Here is a 19,923-nt window from a genome sequence, read left to right as displayed (position 1 = left end):
TCAACCACTTCCAAACCTGCAACTTCCTTCTTTGTACTGCCAGCAAAAACCTTTTTTTCTGGTGGCCAGATGTCCCGCGTTAGAGGAATTCCCGGCCGCCGACTGAAAAAAGGGGGCAGGTGACCTGGTAGAGGTCATCAGCTTCATCCATAAGCTGATGTCCTTATGGTCCCAACGAATTGAAGGACGAACAGATTTGCGCTGGCGAAACTGTTCATCATAACGTAGCCACGCTAAACCCCCATAAACTCTATGGGCCTCCCCTGTAGCATCTAAATAGCAGAAAAGAGCAGAGCAGTGCTCCAGCGTCTTTTTGCCAGTACCGCTAGCTAAAAACGTAAAGGCCTGAAGCCAGTTTGCGAAGGTTCGAGGGATCAGACGATAACGACGTTTTTCTTCGTCCTTTTTTTTTTTAATTGTCCGGCTTAACCCTGTCCAGATTAAATTTTTCAAGTGGCAACAGTGAAAATATCTCCACATAATCCCCCTTCCCAATTTTCTCTCTAACTTCCTGTTTAAGGTGAGAACCTAAAAGGACCCTCAAAACACACATATACCTCACACCGCGCCGATTCTGCTAGACGAATAGTATCTGATTTTTCTGTTGTTTTTGTGACAACCTGGGACTCCTTACCTGTAAGCTCCCGCTATGATGCGGCGTCTGCAGGGTCCACCGCAGTCCCAGTCTGAACAGCGGAGGAAACCGCCGCTGGCAGAGTCGCGGCGGGAACGGGTATAACGACCTCAGCCGTGGACGTATGGGGCAACCAGGTGGCAACCGGCGTTGCCGGTAACGGTCCAGCTGCAAGTCTATTTAACACATCACGCAAGCTAAGCAAAACATTCTGTATCCCCTGTGAACCACTAGACCCAGCAAGTCCAGGTTTTGAAACACCCCTGGCATTAACCGAATCGACAGCTCCCAATGATGACACATCCTGCTGACCACCCTCCTGGTCCCTGGACGTAAGACCCTCACGAGCCCCACTAAACAATTCCCCCAAAGCAGTGTGTAGTGAAGAAGAAAGTAAAAGGTTCTCACCTGGCTGATAAGGAGCAGTCCCAAAAGCCATATGTCCAGCATCCTGAGTAGAGAGTCCCTGCATCTGTTCATCTTTGGAGGCAGACACCTCCCCCTCTGATCTGCAGACGTCTGAAGGATCCCTGCGAAAGGAGCTGCTGGGCACACTTGAAACAGCTGCCGAAGGTCCGGCAAGGCTGCCGGTGACGTCACCACCCCTTCTTCCTGTCAGAGAGGACCCCTCTCTGCTCCTTAGCTGTCTTCTGCGGTGCCCGTTCTGTGTGGAAGAGCCCCTGGCCGCACCCCGGGACTGGCCAGTGCCCGCAGCTGCACTAATCCCTCGCCAAGCTGCCTCACTGACAGGAGCATCGCCAGGTGAGGCAGCCGCAATTCTAGTAGCGGGGTTAGGCTTGCTTGATCTCCAAAGTGGCTCACCCGAAAAAGGTTAGAGGAGAGAAAGAGGAGAAAGGTAGAATCAGTCACCGGTAGAATCAGTGACATAGAAGGACCTTGTGTGAAGACTCCCGAACAAGAGTGGGCTATCTTAAGAGTATTAACGACTAGCCGATGTGAATTTACCAATTTTCCAAGTGGAGTGGTCCAGCCATGAGACGCACCGCAGGTGTGATCACCGTGTGATTAGAGCCTATTCCAACTGAATCCACCTCTTCTCTGAATTCACGTTGCACCATTCTAAGACTCGAAGCGGGTGAGAAGCTCGGTGGTAGCGCATCGGGTCAGGAAAACCCAGGCCACCCTTCAATTTAGGCAGGGATAAAAGAGTATGGCTAAGTCTGTGGGCCTTGTCCGCCCACAAGAAAACTGAGAATTCCCGTCGAACCATTTTCAGAAACGCCGGGGGGGTGAAAATTGGAAGGGTTTGCAGAAGGTATAACAAGCGTGGGAGAATGTTCATTTTAAGCACCCTGTTTCTGCCAAACCATGACAGCATGCCCTTAGTCCAGGTAGCAAGATCTTTCCTGATTTGCGTGAGGAGTGGGGGAAAACTTGCTTGAAATACCCCAGCAACCGAGTGGGTTATCCTGACCCCTAGGTATTGGAGGTGTTCCATTGCCCATTGAAAGAGGAACGATGACTGTATGGAGTATAGACCGGCATCTGTCAAAAAAACGCCATAGCCGCCGATTTCTGCATATTGATTTTGGAGTTGGAAACCCTCCCATAGTCGTTCAATTCAGTCAGCAAGTTCGGTAGGAAAGTCAGTGGATCTGAGCCGTAGGTATCGAGTAGATGGCCTTGATCCACATGCAGATATTTTATCCGAAACTCATCCGTGACAGGGTGGTCAAGAGAAAGGGCCAGCTCACCCTGTTAAAGGACTTTTCAGCATCTGTGGATAGAACTGACGGAATACAGTCTCTTGTAATCAGCTGGATTGCATTCAAAACCCTGATGGGGTTATCCCTCGCCTCTTGGCCTCTAACTTACCGATGATTCGCGGCACTCTACTCGCCAGGATCTTGGTAAATAGCTTGAGGTCCACGTTCAGCAATTAATTAGTCTGTAACTCGAACAAAGGGACAGGTATTTCACTTCATTTGGAATGACGGAAATGGTGGCTCTTAAAGTATCCAGAAGCAGCGTAGAGCCGTCTAGAACTGCGTTATACGCCCTTAGGAAGGGAGGTAGTAATTGTTCCCGGAATAATTCATAGAAATTCAAGGAGCATCTATCTGGTCCCGGCGCCTTGCGTGGTTTAGAGAGTTTCATCGCAAGAGTCAATTCAGTGGCCTCAATCGGGGCTTCAAGTAGAGCCGAATCCTCCACTATCAGTCTAGGAATGTCTGCATGCGACAAGTATGTCTGAGCTGCAGGTCCCGGTGTCGCCATCGAGCCACCACAGTCCACATGCATCTAGATTAATTACGGATCAGGAAAAACGCCCCAAACTGATCTGCAATTGCTTTTGAGTGAAGTTGCGGTCGTCCTGACTCGTCCAACACCTGTGGTACAAAGGACCGGATTCGTTCCTCTCTAAGCGACCTCGCCAATGATCTGCCAGGTTTATTAACCTCTTCATGACTGAGGCCTTTTTTTAATTTTTCCGGCCTAAAATGTGGAATATAACATGGGTGCATTACTTAAAACCCCCAAACATTATATATTTTCTGAAAGCCAAACCCTATAGAATAAAATGGTGACAGTTGCAAATTTTTAGGTCGCACGATATTAGCGGAACTCCTTATCAAACCCCAAAATTTTGTGAAAAATTTACTTAAATGCCCCAAAACACAAAAAAAAACAATTTTTTATCAAATATAAAAGATGAGGTTACAACGTGTAAATAGATACCCAACATGCCCAGGATAAAAATTGTGTGCGTCCGTAAAACAACGACAAAATTCAGTACCCCAAAATGTCCATAGACAACGCTTTAAAATCCCCCACAGGTCATCAGTTGAGAGATACCAAAAAATACTGGCCCTAGAATTATTGCTCTCACTCTGGCGTGCGCGGTGATGCCCAACATGTGTAGCGCGTTCGTCGTTTTCATACGTAGGCGCACCCGACGCGCGTTTACATGAAGACGCAAGGGACTTTGAAAATGTTTACATTATTTTTAGATTTATTTTATTTAATGTTAATTTTAAAAACTGTTTTTTTTAACTTTACTTGCTATTACATAGGGGGGCTTACAAGCCCCCATGGTGACAGGTACTCTTTAAGGTGATGCTGGGGGTCCAAAAGACCCCCAGTGTCACTTTTACACTCCAAATAAGCTATTGAAGTGCAGATCGCTTCAGGAGCCCAGCAATGACAGCTATGGGACCGGAAGTGATGCAATCTGCATCGCTCCCAGTCCCATAGAACGGGAAGGAGAATCGACGAACGGAGGTTCGTTCATCTCCTCCCCAGCTTCCCGCCGACACCAAAGAAGCCAGTTCCGGGCCCGTAGGAGGGGCAACAGAGCCCGGGAAACACGGCGGGGGTGTCGGGCAATTGCTATGATAAATTCCCCCCAGTATGGTTATTGTGATCAAAGGAAGCTAATAGAAGAAAACATAGTCTGTAGAGAGTTACTGAAAAGGTTGCACACACATAAATGGAGGTTATAACATATTGTTTCTTTCTGTGTTATAGGATCAAGAAGTCCACTTTGCAGAGGCTTGAACTCCTTGGTACTGATCCTTATCTCTTGAGCGATGTCATGCGCGAGTCTCTGTCTGCAGACCCTATCTCACCCATCCTGTCAGAGCTTCACCTTATTGCCCTTGATCGAAGACTGGGCCTCATTCTAAATGCTATACAGCAGTGTTTCCAACAGGACGACCAACACAAAGTGGTGTATGATGACTTAGCCAAGATATATCATGAGAGAAGATTATAGGGTTCTCTTTTTTTAAAGTCCTAACATTTGTCAGCTCCTGAAACACATAAAAAGGCACACTCAAGGAACATGAGTGCTGTCAATAAAATGTACCTATTGCAGAAAACACATATATAGCTTTTCTATTAATTCAGCCAGTGCTTGTAAGAATGACTCCACCAAGAACCAGCAACATGATGTAAATTTAGTCAGGGCTGCTTTGTGAAACCTCAAAAAACAGAGGGTTTGAACTGTCTTTCAAGTGAAGTCAAGGGTTAACTAAAGATGGGGACAAATCACAGTTGTGATTTTTAAGAAAAAACTTTTATTCTAATCAAAATACAGATGATAGAGTACACACAGCCGACAACTTGCTGTCAACAAATTAAAAACCAATGGCAAGTCAAACTGACTATGATTAGTAGTTGGTTGGATATATGGACCCTTGATTGGCTGTACACGTAACTATCCTGATCGTGAATATCTATTTGCGGTTTAGGATCTAGATACTTAAGTGTATCCAAAGCGGCATCTCCTTGAGCTATATACCAGTCACATAAATATCTTGATAAGTTTCAAGTCCCATATGTTGCTACTTTGTATATTTCATAGACCTGTCTCGAGTCGACATTGGATGGGTCTATGGCAGCTTTCTAGTGGGATTGGATTCTAATTCATAGATATTTGAACTTGGGTGAATAGTAGCTTCTTGGATAGTGTCCATATAATTATCGGTATCTTTCTTTTAGGTGTGGTATTCGATTCTACGGTAGGTTAGTTCTATCAGAGAGGGGCAATCAATGCCGGCTAGAACTTTTCTTGATGTGTTAATCAGTGCATGGTTGGTTATGCTCGATTCTCTCTGGTGAACAGTGTTGGAAAGTTTTTCACCATATATATCTATACAGGGGGACAGTTCTTTCAAATCAATATATAGATAACTTGGTTTTGCTGATTCGTGTGAACCGAACAGAAGATCTACTCACGTGACCTAACGGTCAGTTCCTCGATCTCCATTGCAGGATTCTCACGGGTGGTCACGTGTTTTTTGTTTAAATCAAACGTTTTTGATCTCCCTTTTGTATCCTCAATGTGTTTCTGATGTTGGCATGTTTCTGATGTTGGCAGGATATCTTTGTGAAACCTGGAATAGAGCCATTTCATAAAACTTGAGAAAATAAAGCATACAATCTGGTTGTTATGGACAACTCCAGTTTTCTTTTTACCATTTTTCATGAATCATCTCCATTATAATTAACATTCACAGGGAGTAACTTGGAGGCACATTTTCTTGTTCTAAAAATAAATGGACAGGCAATCAGATCTTCCATATCAGAGCATCTATGTAGATATGACTCTATGGTTGCTCCATGTTCAGAACAATAAAGTGACACTAAACTCAGGAGTTAAATCTTAACCACTTGCAGGGTGTTAAACCCAATTCTTGTCCAAGCCAGTTTTTATTATTCTGCACTGTAGTACTTTAACTGACATTTATATGTACTTAAATTAAATTTATACCATTTTTTTGGGGACACATAGAGCTTTCTTTTGGTGGTATTTAATCACTACAGGGGTTTTTATTTTCTACTATATAACAAAAAACATTCCGAAAATTTTGAGAAAAATAGTTTTTTTTCTCTGTTATCAAACATTTATCAGTACACAATTTTTTGGTAAAACATAAAAGATGGGGTCACGCCAGGTAAATTGACACCAAACATGTCAAGCTTTACAATTAGTGTCATCAGTGATTAATGGCCCTAAAATTTTTGCTCCCACTCCGTTTGCGGTGATATGTAACATGTATGGCATAATTGTTGTTTGCGCACATAGGCGTTTTTTATTTAATGCTGATCTCTCCTCCTTCTCAGTACTAATAGTTGCTGTGCCAGTGTTCTTGGTTCTGGGCCCACAGGGAAGAAAGCGGAGCCTGGGATAACCGGCAGCGGCAGCAGAGAGGGCCGCACTATGCACGGTCATACAAGCGATTGGCCAGCTGTAAAGCTGGCCGAACGCTTGTATATATCAATCCTTAATAAACTGTGCAGCGCCAAAAACCATCCAATGTTGTGCATATGCAATATAAAAAAATATATAAAAATTCCCCACAAGTGAATAAAATATTGTGTAAAACTATAATATCACTTATTATAACAAATCAAAACATAAATTATTGGGAACCAGTGAAATGTGTAAAGATAATAAATCCAAACAATCAGTCCACAGCAAAAATCCAATCCTTATTGGTGAAAATGTGAATGACTTTTTCAAGTGAAAAAAAGGGAAAAAGAAAGAGAAAAAACTTTCTCCAAGTCCAATTAAGTGCAGATGCAACAAATTAAATCTCAAACAAATCAGTGTTCCAATACGATGGTGCTCCTCCGTGCAATCAAAAGACACCCCCCAATGACTGGGCACTCACCAGAATGTCTGACTGTTAATAACAGCCAAGGAAGCGTTTTTAGGAAATCAAGGAAAGCGTCAGCATCCTCCCCATCGTAATTTGCTCCTTCCAGCACGCTCATTACCGATATTCCTTTTGCTGCTGTGGTTCTGCTGGCACCTGTGGTTCCATAAGCATGTGCTCTTCCCTTTCTTTCTGTAGCAGCAAGCTATATATCAGCCAGTAACGGCTGTTTACATTCCCGGTCTGGATTCTGACTGCACGCTCCTGCAGAAAAAACAATCACCTACATGCATGTCCACCTACCTGGACGCCCGTGTTTTGACAATGGGTGGACGGCAAGGGGTTAAAAATGCATTCAAGTACCTTAACTTTTAACAAAAATGTAGCTTATTTGTGTTTCGCTCGGCTGTAGATGCTGTAACCATCTCTGAATTGGTTCTGACACTGTCCTTCCTTCTGGAGGGTGATTCTTTTTGTTCCCCATGGTCCCTGTCAGGGTACCGTGCGAGGGTGTCCTCACACCGAATGCAGGTACCCACACGGGAGGACCAAATGCGTGACCACACCAGACAAATGCCAATGAGCTTATATACAATTTATTATACACACCAAAACATAAACAACCCCACCAACACCCACATGTAACCACAAACACATACAACAAGGTAACAGGACAAGTAAACCCAGGGAGCAAAGTAACACAAGGGGAGCCACTGGGCAAAGGTCAGGGTACTAGGGGGCACCAGGATTCAGGACATAGCGACAATACTGAGCCAAAGTCCAGACTGCAGGGAAGGATTAAATACCCTCCCAGGTAGCACCAGGTGTTGAATAATCGCTGACTGCTGGGAGACACCCGCAGGTGAGCACTGGAGTTGCAGGTTCCAGCACCACCCAGTGGTCTGGTAACTGACAGCTCCTGGCTGCCTGGAAACACCTGCAGGTGAGCGCAGGACCTGGTTCCAGCGCCACCTGCAGGTGCTATGGTCCCTGTGTGTGTGTTTTAAAGTAGCCACCACTCCAAGCTTGTTCCCGTGATGGACTACAATCTTACTTTTAGTTTATTAATTTGTATTGAGATTGTAATCCATCAAGGGAGCGAGCTCGGAGCGGTGGCTACTTTACAACACACACAGGAACCATAGGGAACTTGTTCCGCCCATTTGTTTACATTCCATTAGGCCTGGTTCACACCTGGGCGTTTTACAGCACGTTCCTACGTCACTGAATGTAAACAAATGGGTGGATCATCGGGTATTTTTTCTTTTGGCGAGTCGCCGGCCGTCGTCCGTTGTAATTGATGTGGCTCTACATTACTGGACGACGTGATTGATCTGTGGATTACATCGATGGCCATTTTTTTAAATAAACCTGTGTTGTGGTTTTTTTCAAATAAAGGACTGTTTTACGATGTGGTATGTTTTTTAACTGTTTTACTGTATTTGGTGAAAGAGTAGGGGTAACAACTACCCCTTACTCATTCACGGGGGAGGTGGGGGATCATTCACGGGGGACGTGGGGGATCTGGGTGCCCTCTTTATGAAAGGGGGCACCCAGATTCCTATAAGCCCCCCTGCCCGCAGACTCCCACAACCACCGGGCCAGGATTGTGGCCCGGTGGTTGTGGGAGTCTCGACATGGGGACAGGGTGCCTTGTCAGGGGGTCCCCCATGTTGTTCCTTTTCTGCCAGGCTGCTGCTCATATCAAGGGTCTGGTAAGGGATTTTAGGGGGATCCCATGCTTTTTTTTATTGGGGTTCTCCCTAAAATCCTGCCAGAATTGGAATGGGACTGCACGCTGTTTTTTAAAAAAGTATGTTTAAATTCAAGAACAACCTAACTTAATTCAAATTTTTAATTTAGTTACGTTTGTAAATGGTAAAATAAAAAAAACAGCGTGGGGATTTTTTTGGGCGTTGGGGTCCCCCCTAACATTCCTGCCACACCTAAAGGGCCTGGTAAGGATTGGGGAGGGAAACATTTTTTTTAATTATTGTTTTTGTGGACTGTCAAAAGTAAGAAAAAAAACATTTAATGTCACTTTGCTGCAACGATCATTTGTTCGTAATTATCATTTACCTCGTCCGAAATTCAAAGAAACATAGAATTTGGACGAATCCGAATACCAAAACTAATTAACTTTGGGACTCAAATCCCGAAAAATCCGAAATGAACTGAAAAATAATTTTTTGCCAGCACACATGTCTAATGTGTAGATTTCTCTTGTTCAACTCCCCCAGGCTGAATGAGAGAAGTCACTCAATTTCTCCATCCACATTCTTTAGTTTAGGAATCTACCCTGCTGGCTAATGTATTCAGACAAATGGCACCCGTGGCTGTTAGAACACCTGAACAGTGACTGCATTTGATTGGATCTAGTCACTGTTTGGCTAAGGTTTTATGCCACCCAGCTACTTCACTTTTGAAATATGACTTTTGTTGAGCCAGGTGGTGCCAGCAGGGCTTGCTGAATGCACAGGGAAAAAATGTCTCTGGACAGTTTTTTAAATTATGGCAATAATGTAAACCACAGTGGACAACCTAACGCAACAGTATAATCACCCATAATGTACACAAACCTAGATTAAAATTGAAAAAACACTTCACAAAAGGGACTATAGGTCATAGCCAGCCCACACTGCAAATATCGGCAGCCAGAAGCATGCCTAGCTGGGATAGGACGTTGCCATATCAAACTTCATCACAAGAAATGGTGTCATGGACTGGGGCAGAGCCATTGCTAGGCAACAGAGCCTAACTGGCCCTTGTTACAAGGACAGCAACAAAACTAAGCCTCACCAGAAGAAAAGAGTAGTAGACTACAGTGAAGCAATAAGTATAGAATTAAACCACTGTACCAGCAAAGAGGTAAGAAATCAACAAAAGCAAGGAAAGAAAGGACTAAGCAGCAAAAGATGAACATGAATGGATAATGTGAATAAAAATTAGAAATATAAAGAAAAAAAAGAAACATAAACATTAAAGTAAAAATACAACAAAAGACACAACAATAAGCAATACCACCACAAAAAAAAGACACAGTTTAGAGAAATTATAAAATAAATTACTGAAAACCAACAGCAAACAGGGGGAGCCAGAAGCTGACCACTAACCCTAGGGTATCAAGTATACAAGGGACATTTCAAAAAAGAAGGTAAGGTGGATTAAACCATGGGTGGGATTACTCAAACTAACGCAACATAAATTACACAAGAGGCTACAAATGTACTCACCAACCTCTGGAAATTTCCCCCAAAAAAACATATACAATTAAACTGTTCATTCAACCCTCTAGGAGCCAGAGTCAGTCAATAAGCATGCAGCAAAGAATTGAAATTGAGTGATGGAATTGTGCAAAATATTGTCTGATAGTTTGGTCCGAGGTGCCAGAGGCAATAGCTTTATGCATAGCAGTATTATGGTTGCATATACATTTGTGCAACAAGGTCATGTTTTTTGCCACATAGCTTAAACCAAAAGGACAGTGGGGTGTATAAATTACTTATTTTGTACAGCAGGTTAGTCACTAATGAAAAGGAATATGTTTACTCGTCTATGAATGAAAAAAGAAAGGTGTTGTGATCAGGTGGCTAAACATAGAACAACTGGGGCACCTGTAGCAGTCCAATTTGGATTGAGAGAACCAAGTACCCGCAGGATGAGAAGAAGAGAATTCCATCCATCCGAGAAGGACAAGAAGACTGTGGACTCCCCAAAAACCTGTAATTAGAGTATTACCAAACTGAGGTGTTGGTAGTGGTAGAAATAATAGGCCAACATGATCTAACTACTCTGAATCATAGAGCTGGCAGTTGTATAAGAAGGTGTAAAAAGTTTTGGCTGTCAGAAACTTTCATGGGTTTTGGAGACAAGACAAAATTTTGAAGGGGTTGCAGCCACAACTTGGAGTTGGTGTTTTAGCAGCTGTGTGTAGAAGCCACTTTGTCTAAACCCATCCACCAACTCATGCAACCGCTGTATCAATATAAGAATTATAGTGCTTCAACCTGTGATAAGGGGATGCCACAGGTGAGACAAGGCAAGTGTGTGATCCTAGCATGGAAAAGGGTGTTAAGATCAGTCTCCTTATGGTAAAAGCATGTCTCTAGTCTATCTTCAGTCTCTGTACCTGTGCATAACTTACCAATGTTGAGATCAAGAAAATGTATCTGTAGATCAGAACAAGGTAATGCCAGAACAATAGATAGATGAAGTGCATTGATAGCATCAATTAAAAGTATCAGATCTTTAAAAGGTACCTGTCCAAATAAACAACCGATTGTCAATATACCACTTGTAGAGTGGAACATTGTCTCCAAGTTAGGGCAGAAGAATTGTGCGTTCATATTGATGCATACAAATATTCATAAATGGGCCTTCATTAAAGCCCATAGCATACCCAGAGATTTGAACAGCAAATGTATTCTCAAATTTGAAACAGTTAAGTGTCAAAACAACCCGTAGCACATCTATTAGGAATTCCACTGGTGGTGACTGATGTTGTGATTCAACCAATGCTTTACGTACAGCAGCCAGCCCCTCAATATGGGGATAATGATGTGTGAATGCTTACCCTTTAGAGTAGCCAAATATGATATTAATAAATAAATTATTTGTACAACCTTTTGGCAGATCCCTTTTAAAACTATGGGACAGCATCATAAAAACACATGCATTTCTAAAACCACCACATTAAATCAGGGCTCCAGTGTTATGCAAAATATAACTTTGGCTGGCCGTAAGTGACAGAATTATTCCTCGATTTCTCTTAACACCAATAAAAACAACTTCTATCAATCTCTTAAACATTGGGCCTAGATTACTGAAGAAAATTCATGCACACTTTTATATCAATGTACCTGCAAAGCAGCTTGAAGAGCCAAAGTGTACTCTTACTGTATCTACTATTCAGAAGTGATGCTTGCAGAGATGCCCACAACTATGATAGTGTACATATGGCTAATTCATGAACAAATCTGCTTTGCTAATCAGTATATGCTCCAGCATCTGAACATACACCAGCTGTTGTGGTGGCGTACCTAACATAAACATGGTATTTTATCCATTTTTTTATGAGGCTACATGTCACCTGTTAATCTATTAAAGTGGACCTTTATCCTCTTTCACTAAAAATCACATCTGCATGCAGCCCTGCGTGTTCATAAAAATCATCTTACATTCACTGATGATGTTTGGAGATTTTCATTATTAACATTTCTAAATATAACTTTGTTGCAATTTTTAGGGTAAGGGCAGAGTTCCTCTTTAACATGTGCATTTCATAAAGGAACGATACCACAAGAAGCATATACTGATTTCACTAAGGGCTAGTTCACACCATCCTCAGTCCTTGAGGTGACTGTAAAAAACACTAAAAGTAAAAAATGCCAAAGCACATACTTTACAGGAGTAACACAAAATAAAAAAGCCCATGCATGCTTAGTCCATGACCAACACACAAACAAAATTTAATATGCTGCTGCCCTTGAACAAATGTTGAAATGATAAATACTCTTACATACACAGCTTTATGTGCATCAAAAACAGGGCATATGAGTTTTTGGAGTTACTCCTTTGTTTGGCACATGCACCTTTCATACTTTAGTAAACAATCATTGTGCTTGTGACATTATATTTTTGGGTTTTTTTTTGTGTATTAAGAATTTTGACACACACAATCCTTATCTGCATATAAGGCACAAAAACATAATTATTACAATGTTGAACTAATTCTGCAAACAGGAACTGTGACATATGTACTGAACATTAGTGTACGCTTTAGCAGATAAGTTAAGAGACTGTGTTCGCTGGGTGCATGACCATCCGCTGATGTCAAACCTCAATGCAATCATTCCAACTAATTGCATAGAAATTTATCTCTACTCTTGTGCATTTACATTTATAAAATCAGGCCCATCCCACAGTACCACATATATATGTATAATTAGATGGCCTAAAAAAATGTTTAAAGGAGAACTATGAGGTGAGTGCTTTTCACTTACCTCATAGTTCTAGCCGACCTGTGACAATGAGACTGTCACAGGTTGGCTCAGTAGATCGAGAAGTGAGTGAACACATACCGGCGTTCACTCACCTCTCGATCCTGTCACAGCTCTCTGCCATGACAGGTGAGGGGCTGGAGTCCCCCCTCCCCGCTCCGTTCTGCCAGCGCAGTAGCTTGCGGTGTACTATGGTGTCTCTGTAGCTCGCGGTATACTGAGCTTAAGGTGACGGGAGGACGCTAGTTTGTGTCCTCCAGTTACCCTAAGGAGAACTATGGGGAAAAGCCTTAACCCCATAGTTCTCCTTTAAAGAGGTCATATAAGGGGTCATATATGGGTTACAGTGCCCCTGTGGCCTACAATATATTGGTCGCACCACCCGCAAGTTAGCCATTCGTGTAAGAGAACACATATACAACATCAAATGTGGTTTCAAAGATCACTCAGTCTCTCTACATTTAAAAAAATGTCATAATAAGTACCCCGCAGGCTTACAATTTTGGGGTATCGAACGAGCTAAGAAAAATTGGAGGGGAGGGAACTGGAAAAGAAGTTTGGACAAAAAGCAATCTGAGTGGATCTTTAGAGCTAAAACATTAGTCCCCACAGGTCTCAACATAGGTTTCGACCTGAACTGTTTTATTGCGGATACATAAATTTTCAGTCTGAATTTTAATGGAGGGAGTATGATTTCTGCTTTCATAGCTTCAGTTTACATAAATCTTGATGTCATAAAAAGGGGGAGGTGTTCCTCATTTATCGAAACAGGGACCATCTGGGATTTGATATGGGCGGTCATAGATATAATTTGCCATATAGGTTGTGATTTATCCACCTTATGTGATGGGTGGCTCTTTCACAATTTTATCCCCTCTTTCACATCATCCCTTTGCTGTTTTTTCTGGGGTTTTTTTTTTTTTCTCCCCAAGGGGTTCATCAATACCCTCATTCTTGTCATCGCATGGGTTTTAAGATTACATATTTTAATATTCTTATTGTTTATGTGATGAAATATGTGAGGACAATCCCTTTGTCAGTTCACTTTATTTTGTTTAAATATGGGGGTTTTCACCCCTTATTATTTGGGAGCTCACGATTTGTGACAGGTCACATCTGTTCATATAGGGACTCACCCAATTGCATTCATCGTATAGGATTTATTTAACTTCTCTGGACAGGATCAGTTCATATCATCCCCTAGAAGAAGATGCCCTCATAATATTCCTTCTAGAGCTTTTTTCACATGGCATGCAATGAATAACAGGAAACAATATGGTATACTACAGCATTAGTAAACTTTCACCATTCATGTATCACCCTGTCTTCTTTAACAGACTCACACAAAGGTGGTTTATAGTTTTGGTTTTAGTTGTTTTAGATTTCTTATTTTCCACTTACCTTGTGCTGTATGCTTTAATGCTTTACCCACTTAGCTGGATGAAGGGTAATAAGTGCCACAGTGTCAATCACTTTTTTGTATGTTACTCTCAGTTATAACATGTTCAGTATGTTGTTTTAATTTTGAAAATGTCATGGCCGCCATTTGTTTATGGTGGCTACCATGACAACTGGTCTTAATATATGCGCTCGGTTAAGCTCCTGTCTCCACACCCCTGATGAAGTCACGCCCTTTGACGTAACGTACGTAGGGTGGAGTAAAGGAGATGAGCGATTTGCACACAGTGTTTGTGGCTGCTTACCAAATACCTTACTTTTATCTATGATATACTGCAAGAGAGTCTGTACCTGAGAGGAGGTAATCACTGGGAGGTATTCAGCATCAGGTGCTTCCTCTACCTGGTTCGAATTAGAGGAACAGCGCATACAGACCCTGGTGGGTGTCTGCTAAAGGTGAGGAGCATTCCAGAAGATTTCTCTGTTGATGGTCACAGGAGACTAAGTCTATTCTACATCCAATGTTTTATCTTCTATTTACTTAATGGACTATTGAAGATCCAGGATCATGGACATTTTTTAACCAATTATTATTTTCACTGTAGTGCAAGTTACACACATGCGTTTTTCTAGTTGGTATTCTTTGCACATTGCATCACATTGATTCAAAGTTAATATTTAGTGCATTTGATTTTTCATTATGGATATTTTGTAGCAATTACATTTACACTAAGGTGCATGCTACATACATGCATTTCTTCTTTGTTTTGCACTTTTTACACATTGTATCACATTACTCCAAGGTCAGTATCTACTATATCTGACACTTTTGCGGTCTCATTCACACAGCGTGGCTTTTACCATTAATTTCAATAAATACAACCAAAATACATAACTTTTTCGTGATTCAAAAAAAATGTATACATTTGCATGGGTGCTTTGGCAATAATCTGGAGATTACCATATCAAAGTAAAGATTTGTCCTGGCATCATATGGCACATGTTCACATTTATTTTAGAATATCTGACTTCACTACAGATTTACTATTATTAAACAAACGGCTAAGTAAAACATGGTGTGTGTATAGGATAGGCTTCCTAGATTTCAAGTCTATTTCCACCTTTGCAGCCAAATTGGAAAAAACTCCTATTTTACATGATCCCATTCACATAGCATAAGCTAAAAAATGTTTTAGAAAATGCTTCTTGTAGTTTAAATTCTTTTTACTTGGGTTAGGTTAAAACTTCTACTTGATTCTCCCTCTTTACAATGTTAGGAGGGGTTGAGAGGGGTTAAAGGATTACAACCCTGACATCTCCCATTGTATGTTAATAAAGTTAATGAGAGAAAAACAATTTCTCACTGTGAAGGTGCTCAGAAAAAGCTGGAATCAGCCATGTTGCCTCCTGCAACAAAACATCTGAAAGGTAAGACATTTTTTATTTTTATTATAATTTTTTGGTATCCTGTGTAACTAGGAACACATAAGAAACATATAGAGAGGTTTTCTCAAATTTGACTGGAAAAGTGAAAATACAGTTTAAGTGGAGAATAATTTAGACTAGGAGAGGGTTTCTAGCCTTATGTGGAGAATACTTTTGTAAACTTATTTGCAAATTCTGCCTAAAGGGTGGGGATTGAGGCCTTATTTAAATCCTCGGGGCTCACTTAGGACCAATCTAAAAAAAATGAGGGCTGCGGAAATTAACGATTAATCGTTAATTTTTTTAACGATCAAAATTCTTTTGATCGGTACTCACCTCTCCGCCGGCTTCCGGGATTTCTGTCGGAGATCCGGTGACGTCACGGACATCAACGTCACCGGACTCCTCCCCCTTCCCCAAGTGGCTCTGTCGGCTAACAAAGGGAAGGGGGGAGGAGTCCGGTGACGTCGATGTCCGTGACGGCTAACGAAGGGAAGGGGGAGGAGTCCGGTGACGTCAATGTCCGTGACATCACCGGACTCCTCCTCCCTTCCCTTCATTATCCGACGCAGCCACTTCGGCCAGTGAGTTTGCCCGTGGCCCAGTCCCTGTGCTGTGATAGGAACTATTGTGGTTAGATAGAATCGTATGTAACTGCTGTTGCTACTGTTGACTGAATTGACTAATTAACAAAATTTGGGAACTGAAAGCTGTCAGTAGATGTGTTATCTGATTTCTTTTTGGTAGAGAAATATATCAAACTTCCTTAATGTGGAGAACCTCTTTAATTGCCTCGCTGATAACTTCAATGACAGAATATTTAAGGTTCATGCTAGATATGAAACGGCTAATATTAGATTGTGTAATACAGAAGAAAATGCCATTTTCAGTAAAGTCAAAGAGTGGAATAGTTCCCAACAACCTTTTCACTACAGATGGGAATAAAAAATGTTATGTCTTTTCTAATCAATTCTTAAAGGGATGGTTTTGTCTGGCATTTACTGCTCTTCTTTATCTGTTGCTAATACCTCCTTCTATACATTCTATTGAGTTTCCACTCTGCATTGTGTGCTTGCTTGTTGATACAATGGCTGACAGACCCCTTTGTTTTCCAGTGGATCAGTGCAATTAATCTTATATTCTGCTCAGAACACTGGGACTGAATGTCTAAGCCAGGAAAAGTCAGCATATGATATGTGTAATACATAATACCAAGATGTCTCCTCACAGTTCCTGTTCTTGGAGGCAGCACTGACAATGGACAGCAAGAAAGCTTGGGCACACAATCTTATTTGTATTGATGACCAGCCAAAGCTTTGCTGTATGGCTTTTGTCTTTCTGGGTCATTCTGGCCAGTCAGTAGTTTACATGAAAAAGGTTATAATTTCGGCAGGTAACTTCAGTTTACATGATTGTTTTGCACCTAGTACTAAAATGGAGGTAATGATTTCAGGGAGTAAACCAAAAGACATGAATGTGCACCACAATAGTTTACTAACCTAGTACAATTAAGAAGTTTTATGTTCTGGTTGTATGTGTATAGGCCAATGTAGTTGGATCTGTATGTGCATTATAATTAATCAAAATTAATCGATTAAAACATTTTTTGATTAATCGAACACAAATATTTTAATAAGTAACAGCCCTAAAAAAATAATTTACCCCCCTCCAGCTGAAAATGAATATAGTTTGTTTATTTTATTTTTGATGTATTGCTTTGTCCACCCTCATTTCTCCAAAAATCACAAATCAACTTCAGACATAAAACAGGTCATCTTAAATTCCATTAGCAGAAGGTTGCTAAATTTCTAACCATATCCTTAATCCTGTTTAGCCAGCACAGCCTAATGGATAATTGGCAGTCATTAACAGCAATAAACCAGCGCCTGGAAAGCCAGAGACTTTTAATAAAACCCTATCATCAACTAGATGATAAAACATTCCAGGAATGGTTTAAAACACTACACATCCTGGTTTTGCAACTGTGAGCACCAAAATCTATTCATATTCCATTAATTTTGATAACACTACATTCATAACAAAAAGTCTACCCAAAGGTATAAGAAAATAATAATCAAGTAAGTATCAAACACGTCTATGCTATAATGCCTAGAAGGTGGATTGGTCACATTACATCTCCTAGGTGATGTGTGCATTTGATTTATATAATGTTTGCTCTTTATCAAATTGTGATTTAATTCTGTGCAATAATATGTTGATTGTTGAAATGTGAAACATAGCCATCTGGATATATTGATGCATTTAGAAAATTTGGCCTTAAGGGAGTGTCCACTGAATTATCATAAAACACTTCAACACCCCTCAATCCCTTTCATTGGTTATGTAATTTCTGTAAACACCCTCTAGAGGCAGGGACATATCTATGGTGATAAGCACCTATGGCAAACACTGAAATTGCACCCTTCCCCAAACATCTGACACCCCAGTTCTGGCACACGCAGACACACATATACACACTAGAGCTGCTGGGCCTGTAAGGTTGGTGCAGAATAAAGAATGTACAGCACAGTGTACAGAATGAAGCAGTGTGCACTATAACATGTACAACAAGGTGTATAGATGAGGCCATATCGACCAGGGAACAAACAGCAAGGCATATGGAATAAGCTGAAGCGGAAAAGCGGAACATACAGCATGGCATATAGAAGGAGGAGGTGTGGAATAGAGAAATGAGGCGGTGTAAAATAAGGAAACATACATAGTGTAAAATGTGAGATGCACTGTGACTTGCAGTTACGTTCAGTGCGCTGCGATAAAATAAAGCAAGTTTGGATTTAATCTTAGCGCCCTGCCCCTCACACCCACTTTGTGAGGTGAATGGGACACAATTCTTGAAACACTTGTTTTCTATATGTCCATGTGGTGACCTGCATTGATCCATTGCAGTACAATGCAGATCACCACTAGATGTACAGTATTAACAGGCCCCAAAGTGTTTGCAATAAAAGACAGCTCCTTCTCGGGGCATATACTCACTTCCTCTGCTGGGCTCTGCATTACATAGGTCATCAGTCAGAGCCCAGCAAACAAAGTGAGTATTGTAACTTTGCTTGCCCCAGCTCTTTGTTTACCTTAATCGGCTGCGCTGTCTGTCACTGCGGTTCTGCACTGATGGAAAGTCTGAATGGAGCACAGGCTAACTAAAGGGGCAAACTCCGCCACTGTTCCTGAGTGGTGTGGCGCCCCCCCCCCCCCCCCCCCTTCAAGTGGCGCCCATGGCACATGCCCTGCCTGCCATATCCTAGATACATCACTGTCTTGAGCGATACCAAAAAGCTGCTGCAATTGGCAGCTGTAGCTCTCAATTTACCACAAAAATAATGAAGGACTGCTATGTGTCTTCGACAGGTTGTTTATTGTATAAAGTCAGCCCTTGGGTGAACTCATAGCTGTAAATATGTTCCTGTTAATTAACGCAGTCCTCACTGCGCATGCATTAGGCTTTATCTTTAAGGCCTGGTTCACACCTGTACGTTTTGTAGCGCGTTCAATGCTCTACGAACGCTCTACAAAATGCTCAAACATGAAAATCCCATTGTTTTCTATGGGTATGGTTCACACCTTGCCGTATTTCAGCCCGTCTGAACGCGCTACAAAACGGCCTACGCCTGAAAAGGTACATGAGCTTCTTTGCGGCGTTTTTGTTTCCATTTGGGATACAGCCAAGTAGCCCTCGGAAACGCGCGTTTGTCGCACGTTTTTTTACCACGAATCGCTGTAAAAATGTGTGTCACGAAAGGCGCGACAAACGTGCATATTCGATACGCCTAGGTGTGAACAGAGCCTAAGAAGACTATCAAGGATAACCAATTCGTTTTCTATGGAATGTGGAACTGTTTAACTCAACTCATTGAAAAGGTTACACAAGATTGTTCTTGTTAGAAGAAGAGGCAAAATGGCTACATATAGAAAAACAAGATAGATACAAAATAATGTATATATGTACATGTCCATAAATCCATGAGTCCAAGGTACTTCCAAGATGAAGAGAAATCTGCCCTATTTCGCCCACTGAAGCTCTCCTGATCTTCTTGTACCAGCAGGAGTTTTGTTCCTTGCAGAAGAGTCTCTTAAAGCTTAATTCGCAAATTCACAGGTGGGTGTTCCTTCAGTAAGATGGGAGTGGAGTTGTGTAGGTTCTTTGACTTACATACTTGAAATAACAGATACATAGCAATTGTAACTGTAAAGTAAAGAAATAAAATGAGCAATAATGCCATAAAGATTAAAGTCCACATCTTTTTGAAACATCCAAAAACTCCACTAAAGAAATCTCTAAATGATCCCTTAACCCTTTCGCTGCCAAGCCCTCCTGAACATT

General features: G+C 41.6%; 1 protein-coding gene across 1 annotated transcript in view; it reads left to right on the top strand.

The window, feature by feature from the left end:
- LOC108799869 (extracellular serine/threonine protein kinase FAM20C-like) overlaps positions 1 to 4,370 on the top strand; it is a 152,612-nt gene extending 148,242 nt beyond the window's left edge. Inside the window, exon 10 of the mRNA XM_018571797.1 lies at positions 4,124 to 4,370. Within this exon, the coding sequence (XP_018427299.1) occupies positions 4,124 to 4,370 (247 nt within the window). The remainder of the gene's footprint in view (positions 1 to 4,123) is intronic.
- Positions 4,371 to 19,923: the final 15,553 nt, after the last annotated feature.

Source organism: Nanorana parkeri, unplaced genomic scaffold (genome assembly GCF_000935625.1).
Source record: "Nanorana parkeri isolate BGI_ZX_2015 unplaced genomic scaffold, ASM93562v1 scaffold1841, whole genome shotgun sequence".
NCBI classification, from domain to species: domain Eukaryota; kingdom Metazoa; phylum Chordata; class Amphibia; order Anura; family Dicroglossidae; genus Nanorana; species Nanorana parkeri.
This window is presented reverse-complemented; position numbering and strand designations above follow the sequence as displayed.